Below are 12,547 nucleotides of genomic sequence, written 5' to 3' on the forward strand. Positions count from 1 at the left end.
AGTCTGGAGACCAGTTAGTTTGCGCGACTTCTCATTCACTCTCCCTAGAGTCCCCAGACTCCTAGGTGCTCAAGCCAAGCTGTTCGAAAAGGCGCAGCTCCAACCTCTGGCCGCAGGGACCTAAAGCTCGGCCCAAAGGTCCCTGAAGCCCCGCCCACACACTCTGGGATTCGTAGTCTTTCTGGCTCGCCGGCCTCAGCCTCAGCTTTTATTGGTTTCCTTATACGCCACACTCCGATGCCGCACCAATCAGGATGCGTAGGTAGCCCGGGCTTAGGGATCCGTGCTGCAGCAGCTCAATCACAGCCGGGGCGGACTGTAGAGGTGGCTGCTTTGAGTCTGCGCGACGCCCGGAATTCCCACGGTTCTGCAGTCACCGCGGAGATCAGCCGCCCAGGTAATCAGGGACCCCTGGGAGGACCCGCGCCCCAGGAGAGGTGACTTACCGGATTTTGACTAGGCTTTTCATCCCTCGACCCTTTCTGAGTAATATTTCCCTTCTGAAAGCTCCCAGCCGGAGACTTGTTTTTGTCGTGAGTGTGCTTTGCTGGAACGGCGGGTTGCCCTGGAGGGCGAAACTGAGGCAACCGGAGGAGTCGGTTCACCGAGGTTTCACAGCCAGGCAGCTCCTGGCAGAGTCCTGGGCTTAGTTGTTGATGTTTTTAACTTGGAACATTGCAACTGTAGAGAGAGGCGATGCCCGATCTGAACAAAAAATACCCGGATAGGAATACCCCAAATATTCCTGAGAAGAGCTAGTGGGTTTCAGGGAGGCTCACATCCTCCTTGAAAGTGAAAGCTAGCCTATGTGGTCCCTGGCCCCTTAGGGTTAGGATTATTTTGTGTAAATACTGTAGACACTAAGGGCGGGAGGATGGAATGTATGTCACGTGCTCCGTTTTATAGATGAAAATGAGCGGTTAGGATTTGAGACTCGCCCTGTGGTCTGTAGCTGTATGCCCTGTGGAATATTCTTTACTCTGGGTCTGCAAACCAAATATTTATTGGGCTGTGGTAAGGTAAGCTTTTGCTTGCTTTGAGACGGCCTCCTCAAACTCACCATGTGGCCCAGGTTGGTTTGGAATTCGGTGACCCTCCTGCCTCAGCTTTCTGAAGGCTGGAATTACTGGACTGGGCCACCATGCTGTGCTCTTGGCTAGGATTTTGAGACGAATTTATTTTGTTGATGGTAGAGCTAGTCCTTTGTGTTCAGAGACAACACCCAATCCTCATTTGTGAGGAACTAGGACTTGGTGTGGAGTGGAGTGAGGTGAAATTGGAGTGATGGAGATGGAGCAGTGACTAGCGGGATGGAGGAAGGGGTGTGCATTACCTGGAGAACAGGAAGGCGAAGTTGTGGACAGCGATTTGGACCTGGAATTGTGGAGCCTGTTTGGAGTAAGGGATTACCTGTGTGGAGTGCACTGATGCAGGAGGCTGTCACGTGAATCTCGAATGCCCTTTAGTGGGGTGGGGAATTTAGACGTTGTCCTGAATACCCAGTGAGCTGCCTTTAGTGTAGATTTCTCTTTACCTTACAGGTTTTGTAGGGTAGAAAGTATTAGAGGAGGCCACCCTGAAGACCAGAAGGGCACCACAGTAACCCCCAGGGGAGTTACAGCAGTGGTAGGAAGAGGAGATTCCAGACCAACTAAGGAAGTAGACTACACTGTGCCCAGGACGCTGTTATTGATGGGGATTCATTCTTGGACTTGGGTGTCTGTAGGCGATGTTGCTGTGTGTACACTGTGTGAGTGTGGGGGCTTTCACAGGAGCCTGGATGGTGTAGGGCACTCACTGTGGAGCTGCTAGGTGCCATCAGAGATAGTACGCTGTGCGTGAGAAGAGCGAGGCCGCGGCCTCCAGAGCATTTTCAATTTATAGTAATTGGGAGGACTCTCTGGAGCCACCAACAAACCAGTGGAGGGTCATGTCCTGCACATAATTATGAGGCTGTCAGCACAGTGGCTTGTTGTCCCCAGCTGGGGACACATGAGTAAAGCATTGGGTTGACAGCATTGTGACAGCTCCAGGGATAGTAGTGATGGGACATTCTGGCTCTTGCTCTTCTGAGTCCACCATTGTGTATATGATGTGGATGCTGTTAACCCAGAAAATCCAAACAAAACAAAACGAAACACATACCTCGTTTCACAGTGTTGTAGTGAAAACTCTGCTTCTGGAATTTTCCTGTGACTCTTTTGGAGAAATGCTCATTGTTGTTGATATATATATATATATATATATATATATATATATATATATATATATTTATTTTTTTTTTGAGACAGGATCTCTACATAATCCTAGTTGTCCTGTAACTCACTATATAGACCAGACTCAACTCACAGAGCTAGGCTTGCCTCTGCCTCCTGAGTGCTGGGATTAAAGGTGTGTCCCACAGCAGGCCCCATTGGCTTTCCTTACGAGACAGGCCTTTATTCTAGCCAGACTGACCTTGAATTTGCAGTGACTCTCCTCCCTCAGCCTCTAGAATGCTGGGAGTTTAGATTTGCCAAAAACTCTTGGCTCCAGCATTATGTTTTTTTTTTTTTTTTTTTTTTTTGAATTGTTTTACTGTTGTGTGTGCATGCCCTTGTGTGTACATGAGTGTGCACACACCCTATTGCACAAGTTCCATGGCCCATGTGTGAAGATGAGAGGACAGCTAGCTCCAGGCTAGCCGGTTCTCAAGTAGCTGAGTGATTCTTCCATTTCCTTCTGTCTTTGGGTGGATGTGCTGAGATCGCAGATGCTGATTCAGTTTTTTTCAACTTGGCTTCTGGGAATCAGCTCATCTGGGCTAGTTCCTTTAACCACTGGATCATCTCCATGGCCCTCCAGCGTTATTTTTTTAAACCGCAGAAAGTTGCTTAGTGGACCAAAGTTCGAATCTCAGTTTATGATGAAGTTGTCATGAGCATTGAGGATGTTGTAATCTGAATGATTAAATGAACATGTGATGAGGCTTAATAATTTTTTTACCCCCTCCCCCCAAAAAACCATAGTCAGATACTTATGTAACCTTCAGATTTGGGAATGAAAAGTTTGGTGCTATCAGATGAAAGATAGAAGAAAATGCCATTGCTGCTTGCCTTAGACCAGTGGTTCTCAACCTGTGGGTCTCAACCCCTTTCGGGGTTGCATATCAGATATCCTTCATATTAGATATTTACATTACAACTCATAACAATAGCAAGATTACAGTTATGAAGTAGCAAGGAAATAATTTTGTGGTCGGGGATCATCAGGACATGAGGGGCTGTATTAATACAGCACAGCATTAGGAAGGCTGAGGACTACTGCCTTAGAACAAAGTAGCCACTTGCAAAAGGGTGAATTAAAAAACCCAGTGTCCTAGCACTGGAGAGACAGAGAGTCTGTGAGTTCAAGGCCAGCCTGGTCTACATAGATTTCCAGGATAGTCGGCTAGGTAGAGAAAGCCTGTCTCAAAAAACCAAACACCCTCCTTCATCATGCAGTTCTTGGGAATACTGTAGATATTTGATTATAAAAAGAGGTTTGTCGCCGTGTTTGTGACATTGCTTATAGTGGTTAAAAAAACTAGAAACAGCCTACCACTCTGAGAAGAAGAAAGATGTCTGTAGATCTATTTAAGAGTAAAATGAATTAACTGGAAAGAAATGCTAATTTAGAATGTATCATGGGTGGCTAAGGATGGGACTGCCAGGCGGAGATTCCGATTCCATCTGTGACGTTTTGTGGGTGTTATGGAGGATGAAGTCGAGTGGTGTTACAAGGTAGTTTACATAATAGTGCAGGTGAAAGGGACAGAGTGATCTTGTTTACATCTTCTTGTTTTTTTCTAAAGTTTATTTATTTTATTTATATGAGTACACCATTACTTTCTTCAGACACACCAGAAAAGGGCATCAGATCCCATTACAGATGGTTATGAGCCACCACGTGGTTGCTGGGAATTGAACTCAGGACCTCTAGAAGAGGAGTCAGTGCTCTTAACTGCTGAGCTATCTCTCCAGCCCCATTTTCTTGTTTTTTGAGATAGACTTTCCCTATGTAACCTTGGATGTCCTGGAACTCACTTTGTAAGATCAGGCTGGCCTCAAACTCACAGAGATCCCCCTGCCTCTGCCCTCCTCAAACTCACAGAGATCCCCCTGCCCCTCTGCCCTCCAAGTGCTGGAACTAAAGTCATAAACCACTACTCTCTCTTCCCCCCATTTCCCCCCCCCCCCCCAAAGACAGAGTCTCACTATATAGCTCTGGCTGTCTTAGAACTCACTATGTAGACCGGGCTGGTCTTGAATTCACAGTTAGGCCTACCTGCCTCCAGAGTGCTAGAACTAAAGGTGTCCATCACTACATGGGTCTTAAATTTCTTGAAGTTAAAATTTTTATATATATATATATATATATATATATATATATATATATATATATATATATTTTAGTACCAGCCTGGTGACACAAGCCTTTAATCCCAGCACTCTGCAGGCAGGCTGCCCAATCATTGATTTTGAGGCCAGCCTGGTCTACATGGTGAGTTCCAGGATAGTTTCAGCTATGGCTATGTCAACAGGCCTAAAATCAAACAAAATAAAAATCCAACAAGAGCCTAACTTCAAGGCTAGGTGTGATAGCACACACCTTTAGTTCCAGTGCTAAAGAGGCTGGTGGAGATTTTTGAATTCAGGCCAGCCAGGATTTTTTTTTTTTTTAAAGTCTAACTTCAAAATTAACATATAGGTAGTAAAGCCCCCTTTAGTCATTTTTGGTAAACAAAACAAACAAACAAACAAAAACAAACCACAGACTGTAATGGAACAAAGTTTCAAAACTAATAACCTTGGTTTAAAAGAATTCAAGTTTGAAATAGGCATCGGAAATATAAGTATTGAGAAGCTGTCAACCTTCCACTAGACATTATGTCATTAGACCCCTGAGGCCTCCTACCAACAGTCTTGATTCTGTGTGCTTAGGAATATGTTGGATGCTTGTAGTTTCTGAGGTGGTAAAAGATACTTTTTTTTTTAAAGGTGAAGTTATCATTGTAGGCATCTTAAAAATGACCATGTGTTAACAGTTTTGCTTAACTTACTGATTAAAGCTATTTGGTATTACAGCTAGTTCAAAGAGTACTCCAAAGTGCAGCCATGTCTGTAGACTGGAAATATTTGAGTGTGAAATGTGGGTGGGGGTGGATTGGGGCCAAAGGAAAGTCTGTGTAGCCACCTGCGATGGTTTGTATATGCTTGGCCCAGGGAGTGGCACCATTTGGAGGTGTGGTCTTGTTGGAGTAGGTTTGGCCTTGTTGGAGTAGGCGTGTCACTGTGGGCATGGGCTTTAAGACCCTCGTCCTAGCTGCCTGGGAGCCAGTCTTCTCCTAGCAGCTTTCAGGTGGAGATGTAGAACTCTCAGTTCCTCCTGCACCATGCCAGCTTGGATGTTGCCAAGCTTGCTCCTATGTTGATGATAATGGACCGAACCACAAGTAAATGCTGTCCTAATAAGTCTTTCCTTGGTCATGGTGTCTTCTGTTCACAGCAGTATAACCCTAACTAAGACACCACCCTTTGTTAGAATCCATTTGCATGTGCAACATGAGTTATTTGCATGTCTCTTATCCACAGGAAATAAGGAAGACAGTAATTTTGATGGAACCATAATTAGATGGGGCCTAGAAAGGTTACACAGTCTATAGTCTAGATTTGACTCATCGCCAGTCTCAGAGTCTCCTGGCTGAGGGAAATGCTAAGCTCATCTGGTAAGACATTTTCATTTGAAATAGGATCTAGTTACTTTCCTTAGTCTTCAGCAGGAAAGCCAAAAGGCATGAGACCGAGACCTTCACACTGTAGTCCTGCTAGAAAGGGAGCAGTGGCCACTATATTGCAGAGGGGCCTATTTTAGAGAAAGATGAAGTCTGAGGATGAAACTCAGACATGGAGCATTGCCTAGCACTTGTGAGACCCTTGGTTTGATACCCTAGCACCTCAAATCATGTGGCACACTGTAACTCCAGCACTCGGGAGGTAGAGACAGGAGGTTCTGGAATTTCTTTTGTATGCACTCCAGGGGGGGGGGCAGTGGGGAGGGAGATTCAAGATAGGGCTTCTCTGTGGAGCCCTAACTGTCCTGGAACCCACTCTGTAGATCAGGGTGGCCTCAAACTCAGTGGTCCATCTGCCTCTGCCTCTGGAGTACTGGCTAAGGATCTGGAATTCTAAGTCATTCTTAGCTTTGCAGTCAGTTTGAAGCCAGCCTGGGCTACCTGAGACTATCTCAAAATACAACAGAATGCATTACAATAAAACAAAGCAGAAAGCTAACACAGCAAAAGACAGTTCCATTAAGGAAACAGCCCTAGCAAGCTAGAAGTAGTATGCACACCTAGTTTGGAGTTGGAGCAGGATGATTGTGAGTTCCGGGTCAGTCTTTGCTATATAATGAGACCCTGTGTCAACAAAGCAACAAGACAAGGGGATAGTCCATACCACCTCTTTGTTCCTCTGACACATTTTCAGCATGCCTATACTTTAACCTCCAGAGAACAGAGTATGATGAAGACTTGCCTGTTTTGGAAAGTTCTTCAACGATGTTGTCATCTAACTAACTAGCTTCTTTGTGTGGCTTTGGCTTGCTGTACCTGACCCAGTGGTGTTGGCAGTGAGAGGTCACACCTGTGGTGATGGTGGTGTCATACCTGGCTTTGAACTTGACTGAGTGACTTAGATGGCCCCTTGCCTTGCCTCTATTACTTATATGCTTCGTGACAGTTTAGAATGTTTCTTTTGTCCTAGTGTCCCTGGTTGAATTAAGCCCATTTGATGACCCTTTTTATTTATTTATTTATTTTTTTGATGTTGAGTGAAGTCCTTATCTTGACCTTCTGGCTTAGCCTGTAGCTGAAGGTGGGGATGGCAAAGGTTAGGATGAACCTTTGGCAACTGGGAAAGTTCATGAGGTTTGTCATGTGACTTAGGGAGTGTGGCTAAAGGTCTCCATGGTGCGGGTACAGAAGAGCTCCCACTAGTGCCTTAAAATAGCATTTGAGAGGTCATGGGTGTCCTGGGGGAAGGGCTGAAGATCCATTCTGTGTTTGGGCCCCAAGCTGGAATTGTCAGTGTCTGTGGTCATGGGACCCACCAGGATTTCTCAGGAGTGGTGCAGGTGGTGCAGTGTGACAGGCACAGCCCGCTCAGCCAGATTCATGTCTGTCACTGATCTGCAAGTTTCTCCCCTCTTCCTAGTCTTGGTTTCCTCCTTGTCTGAAAGGAGGATGTGTGTTCACAGGGATTGTCTGTGAACTCATCAGTAAAGGGGTCATGGCAGACCTCGGCCTGTCTGCTACTCCTGCCTAGCAGTCACTGTGACATATGAGAGGAATGGAAGATAAACCAGTTGCTACTGTGAGCACAGCCAGGGGCTGGGTTTGTATGGCCGCTGCAGTGCCGGCTAATCGAGGTGGCTAGACTGGCAGTGTCTATTTTGCTGCTCACAGTCAGGTTGGACATTGTTTCCAGAACAGTCATCTGGGCATCCTTGGGACTGCTTCCAAGGTTCCCTTGGATACAAATAGGATGCTCAAATCCTTTAAGGGAAATGGCATTGTTTGCACAGAGCCCACGCTTACCCTCCTGTAACTTTTAACTCCTCGTTGAATGACTTGAATACCTGGAACTTTTACAGGTACTAAGTTAGTTGTCATCCTGTTGTGCTCTAGAGGTAGTGCCAAGAAAAAAAAAAAAAGACAACAGATTCATCATAGATGCAACCCCCATGTGCATGTGCGTGTGTGTGTGTGTGTGTGTGTGTGTGTATGTGTGTGTGTACATATTCACGTGAATGCAGGTGTGTGCATGGTGCAGGTGCCTGTGGGAGGTCATGAGGCAACCTCTGGTGTTTATCCTTCCAGTTTGATTAAGACAGAGTCTCTGTGGTTTACTGCTGAATAGACCAGGCTCTCTACCCGTGAGCTTCTGCAGATTTTCCTGTTTCTCCCATCTCACTGTAGGAATGCAGGGATTACAGGTGACACCCAACTTGGACATGGGTTCTCTGATTCAAACTCAGCTCCTCGTGTGTGTGGCGAGAGACTGACCCTGAGCTGCCTCCCCAACCCCTCAAAGTGTTTTTCGATGAAAAATCACATATCAGTGCCACCTATGGGATGAGTCATTTGAATGTCACTCGAACTAAACTCAGCAGAGACTGATGTAGAAACCAGGAACCAGTTTGTTGATCTTAATGGCAGATTATTACAGCTATTTAGGCTGCCCTTGGGACCAGCAGCACATCCTGTTTCCTAAGGGCAAAGTCAGTAATCTGGTCCAAGTTGCTACCTGTTGTTGTTTGTTTGGCTTAAATAGATTTATTCTAACAGCCATATTCATTTATTTCCATATTGTCTATGGTTGCTTTCGTGGTATATTGGCAGGGTCGAATGACTGTGTTGGAGATGGCCTGACCTGCAAAGTCAAAAATATTTACTGTTTGGCCTTTATAGAAAAACATTGCTGACAGGATCTTGGGGAAGGCTTACAGGCAGGTGAATGAGTCCAGGGTGAAGAAACCTGCTGGTGGTCATGTACACCTTCTGGTAGGGCCCGTGGAGAGCTCTGGGGACATGTGTTTCTGCTCTTTAGTGTCCTCTTGCTTGCCCTCTGACTGATTATGCCTTACGGGGGCTCTAATCAGGCCTTCGGGTCTGTGGCGGAGCCTCCTGGGTGCATATTAACAGATCAGCAGGTCCCGGCATTGAAACACCTCAGCAGCTCGCCAATCTCGGCTATTACATATCATGTTGCCCCACACCCCGGGGACCGGCAGCAGACCTGGGAGCATTTACTGTAGTTACTCTTGCATGGACATTGCAGTAAAAGAAAAGAAATGGGAATTCAGCTAGGTATGGTGGTAAATGCTGTAATCTCAGCATTTGGGATACTAAAGTGTGAAGTGGGGAGGGAAGAAGAGGGGGAAGAAGGAGAAAGAAGAAAAGGAGGAAAAAGAGGAGGAGGAGGAAGAAGAGGAAAAAGAAACTTTAATTTGCATTGACTGAGGATTTGGTTCTTGAGGTGGAGAAATTTGCAGTGGCCAGGCATCTCAGTCCCAAGGGCCAGGATGCTGGGCTTAGTTAGGGCCAAGGAGGATGAGAGCCCATGAGGCTTATGCTGATGTCTCTGCATCCAAGTGTAGTCTGAGGCTGGCAGCATCTGTGTGGTCTGTACCTAAGGAGATCCTCCTGTGAACGGATGCTGTGATGTAGCCTCGCTGGAGACACCAGCTTAGGTGCCCTGGCTTCTTTCCCTTCTTCTCATTGGAGAGTTGGGCCAGAGCGTGGGGCTCTTCGTCTTAGAGACAGACCATGCCTTAGCTGTTGTTTGTTTTCATGAGAGCAGAAGCCAGGCAGAGCCAGCCCTACAGGCTCCTTCCCGCTGAGTCCTCAGCCCTTCTTATCAAGGGTCACAGGCCTGGCTGAGTCATTTCAGAACAGCAGAGTCAGGACACAGAGAGGCTAATGCCATTGTATGTGGCTAGCATATAGCCTTATTACTTGCCTTGTGTGGTAAAGGGTTTCTCATGGTTTGGCATTAGCAGGTTTGCTGGCACATGCCTGCAGTCTCTGGTACACTGGAAGCTGAGGCAGGAAGATCGCTTGCCAGTTGTTGGAGACAAGCCCGGGAAGCCACATCAAGATATTTGTCTCAAAACAATACAAAACAAGTTTTGACTTTAAAGTATAATGTGGGCTGGTTACTTCCTTAAGCATAAAGTCTTGAGATGCAGAGCTATAGAGCGGAAATTAATAGGCTAGGAGTCCAGAACACACAGGGCCCATCTTTGGCCAAGGATAAGTCTCTAGAAACAATGGATATGTCACTTCATACCTTCCTCTGCCCATCTTCCCTTTCTCCTTTCCTCTTCCCCTTCTTCCTCCTTCTTTTATTTATTTATTTATTTATTTATTTATTTATTTTATGTATGTGAGTACACTGTTGCTCTCTTCAGACACACCAGAAGAGAGTATCAGATCCCATTACAGATGGTTGTGAGCCACTATGTGGTTGCTGGGAATTGAACTCAGGACCTCTGGAAGAGCAGCCAGTGTTCTTAACCACTTAGCCATCTCTCCAGCCACTCTCTCTCTCTCTCTCCTTTCTTAAAGATAAAATATTATTTATTTATTTGTTTTGGGTTTTCGAGACAGGGTTTCTCTGTGTATCCTTGGCTGGCCTGGAACTTGCTCTGTAGGGTTTGCATAGTCACCAGGATGTTAGATTAGACACAGGGAAGAACAATGAATGGCTTTCAAAGGGGTAAAAAATATCTCAAGGTATTTGGCTTGAGTCTGCAACATTTTAACTTTATAATCTTGAAGCCCAATCTTTGGCTTTGTAGAATCTTTAACTCATGTTCCCCCACCCCCACCCCTTTCTCCTCTCTTTCTCTTCCCCCCTTTCCCTCTCTCCTTCCTTCCCTCCTCTCCCTGTGCCCCTTCTTGGGAACTTGAGTTCACACTCTGGTTCATGTACTAAATATTTATACTTTAAAAATGATCTACATTGGCGCTGGTGGGATAGCTCAGTGGGCAAAGATGCTGACTGCTAAGCCAGGCAGCTTGAGTTAAAGTGTAAAGAGCAATCTGACTCCCTAAAGTTGCCCTCTGCATGGCAGTACATACCCCACCTGCCACAAATAACTTTTAAAAATGTAAATATGGGCTAGGGAGATGGTTCAGTGGCTACGAGTACTGGCTGTTCTCCCAGAGGTTCTGAGTTCAGTTCCCAGTAACCACGTGGCAGCTCACAACCGGCTACAATGGTATCTGATACCCGCTTTTGCATGCAGGCATACATGTAGGCAGAGCACTCACACATAAATAAATACATTTAAAAATGTAAATACATTTTACACTAATAAGTATTTATTATAACAAAAAGGGGCAGTTGAGGAGATTGCCCTGGTCTGCCCACTACCCAACAAAAGATTCCTGTTATATTTATGTGTCTGCTTTGTACATTTTTCCACAAACAACTAGGTCACATGTGTGTTCATGCACAAACAGTTCAGGGACTGATGGATGCCATATGCGTTCTGAGTTGTGGAAGGAACTTGAAAAGCTGGTCTAAGTACTTTCTGAGTATTGGTTGGTAGTGGACACATCTGGCTCTTGTTGGTAGGTTTAGGAGGTAGGGACGGGGCTGCCCGACAACCCCCAGCAGTGATCAAAGGTTCTAGAGGATTTTTTTTTCTTAACTCTTAGTTGTTACCCTCAGCACATTCCTCTGGGCACCAGGTGATGTGATATTATCTCCGGAAGTTCTTAACCCTTTAAAATGGGCTGTCTTTTCTTTTCAGCCTTCTGTAGTGGACACTGGGGTGCAGAATGATCTGGAAAGTGGCCGTGCTTCTTAGCCTAGCGCTGGTTGCTGGTGCTGTTCCCATCGGTGTGGATGATCCTGAGGACGGTGGCAAGCACTGGGTGGTGATTGTGGCGGGCTCCAATGGCTGGTATAATTACCGACACCAGGTAAGAAACTCAAGCGTCCTTGCCACTGGCTTTGTGTCTACAAAATGACGTGGCCATTTTGGAAGATAGTTTTGCTTTAATCTAATGCGGGATTTCCTCGCCTTCTCACAATGGTGGCCTTTAGAACCAGGCCTTATTCCCTTTTTGGGTCTGTACTGTATCTGGAATGGTCGTGGCATCACTTGCCTGCCTGTCACAACTCAAAACTCGGAAAATGCATTTAGACATCACCGCATATCTCGGGCTCAAGATTACCAGGTGAGAGCCCTTGGGCTAACACCATCATTTTATAGAAAAGACACCGAGGGCTAGAGAGAGGAGGTGATTTAACTGAGGCCATATGGCAAGAGGCAAGTAGAGCTGAGGTTCTGGGGAACACACTCCTGGCCCCTCTGCCCTCCACACCTCTGCTCCTTTACACCGCCTTGTCCCTCCTGGTGTTTCTTGCAAATCAGCTTGTGGAAGTGAGAGAGAAAGGGTAGTGGACAGAACAGCCTCCTGCTGGGAGGAAGGGGTGGCCTTGGAGAAGCAGCGTGGGTCCCGGGGAAGGTGAAACAGCAAACCCTGCAATCCAAAGATTCCACCTCAAGGTGTGGACCCCAAAAGGAATGAAAACATGCCTGTGTAAAATCTCCTGCTGGTGTCAGCCTTACTCACGTTATCCAGCATGTAGATTGGAGCACAATTTAGCCATGGAAAGGATGGAGTAATTATGTGTGCTTCAATATGGACAAACTGTAAACACATGCTAAGTAAAAGAAGCCAGTCACAAAGACCAAACAGTTACTAAATCCATTAAACGGCACTTCGGATTAGAAAAATCTACAGGGAAGTAGGGGCTGGGCAGAGGAGAGTCTGAGGAGTTGACTGCTTGTGGAATTAGATCCTGTTGTGGGTAGTGAGAATTTCTAGAATTAGAAAGTGGTCATGGTTGCATGGTGCACTGTATTTAAAAGGCTGACTTCCATGTGAATGATAATACTGTCATTTGAAAAGTTGATTTAGCAGGGCATGGTGGCATACACTTTTAGTCCC

General features: G+C 45.9%; 1 protein-coding gene across 2 annotated transcripts in view; it reads left to right on the forward strand.

The window, feature by feature from the left end:
* Positions 1-240: 240 nt before the first annotated feature.
* Positions 241-12,547, forward strand: part of Lgmn (legumain) — a 37,744-nt gene continuing 25,437 nt past the window's right edge. The window contains exons 1-2 of one of the 2 annotated variants that reach the window (XM_076921358.1): positions 241-397; positions 11,341-11,512. In XM_076921358.1, the coding sequence (XP_076777473.1) occupies positions 11,369-11,512 (144 nt within the window). In that variant the 5' untranslated portion in view covers positions 241-397; positions 11,341-11,368. Of the gene's footprint in view, positions 398-913; positions 1,020-11,340; positions 11,513-12,547 lie in introns of those variants that run through there. The other variant, XM_076921359.1, reaches the window with a different exon arrangement.

This window comes from Arvicanthis niloticus, chromosome 23 (assembly GCF_011762505.2).
Source record: "Arvicanthis niloticus isolate mArvNil1 chromosome 23, mArvNil1.pat.X, whole genome shotgun sequence".
Classification (NCBI taxonomy): Eukaryota; Metazoa; Chordata; class Mammalia; order Rodentia; family Muridae; genus Arvicanthis; species Arvicanthis niloticus.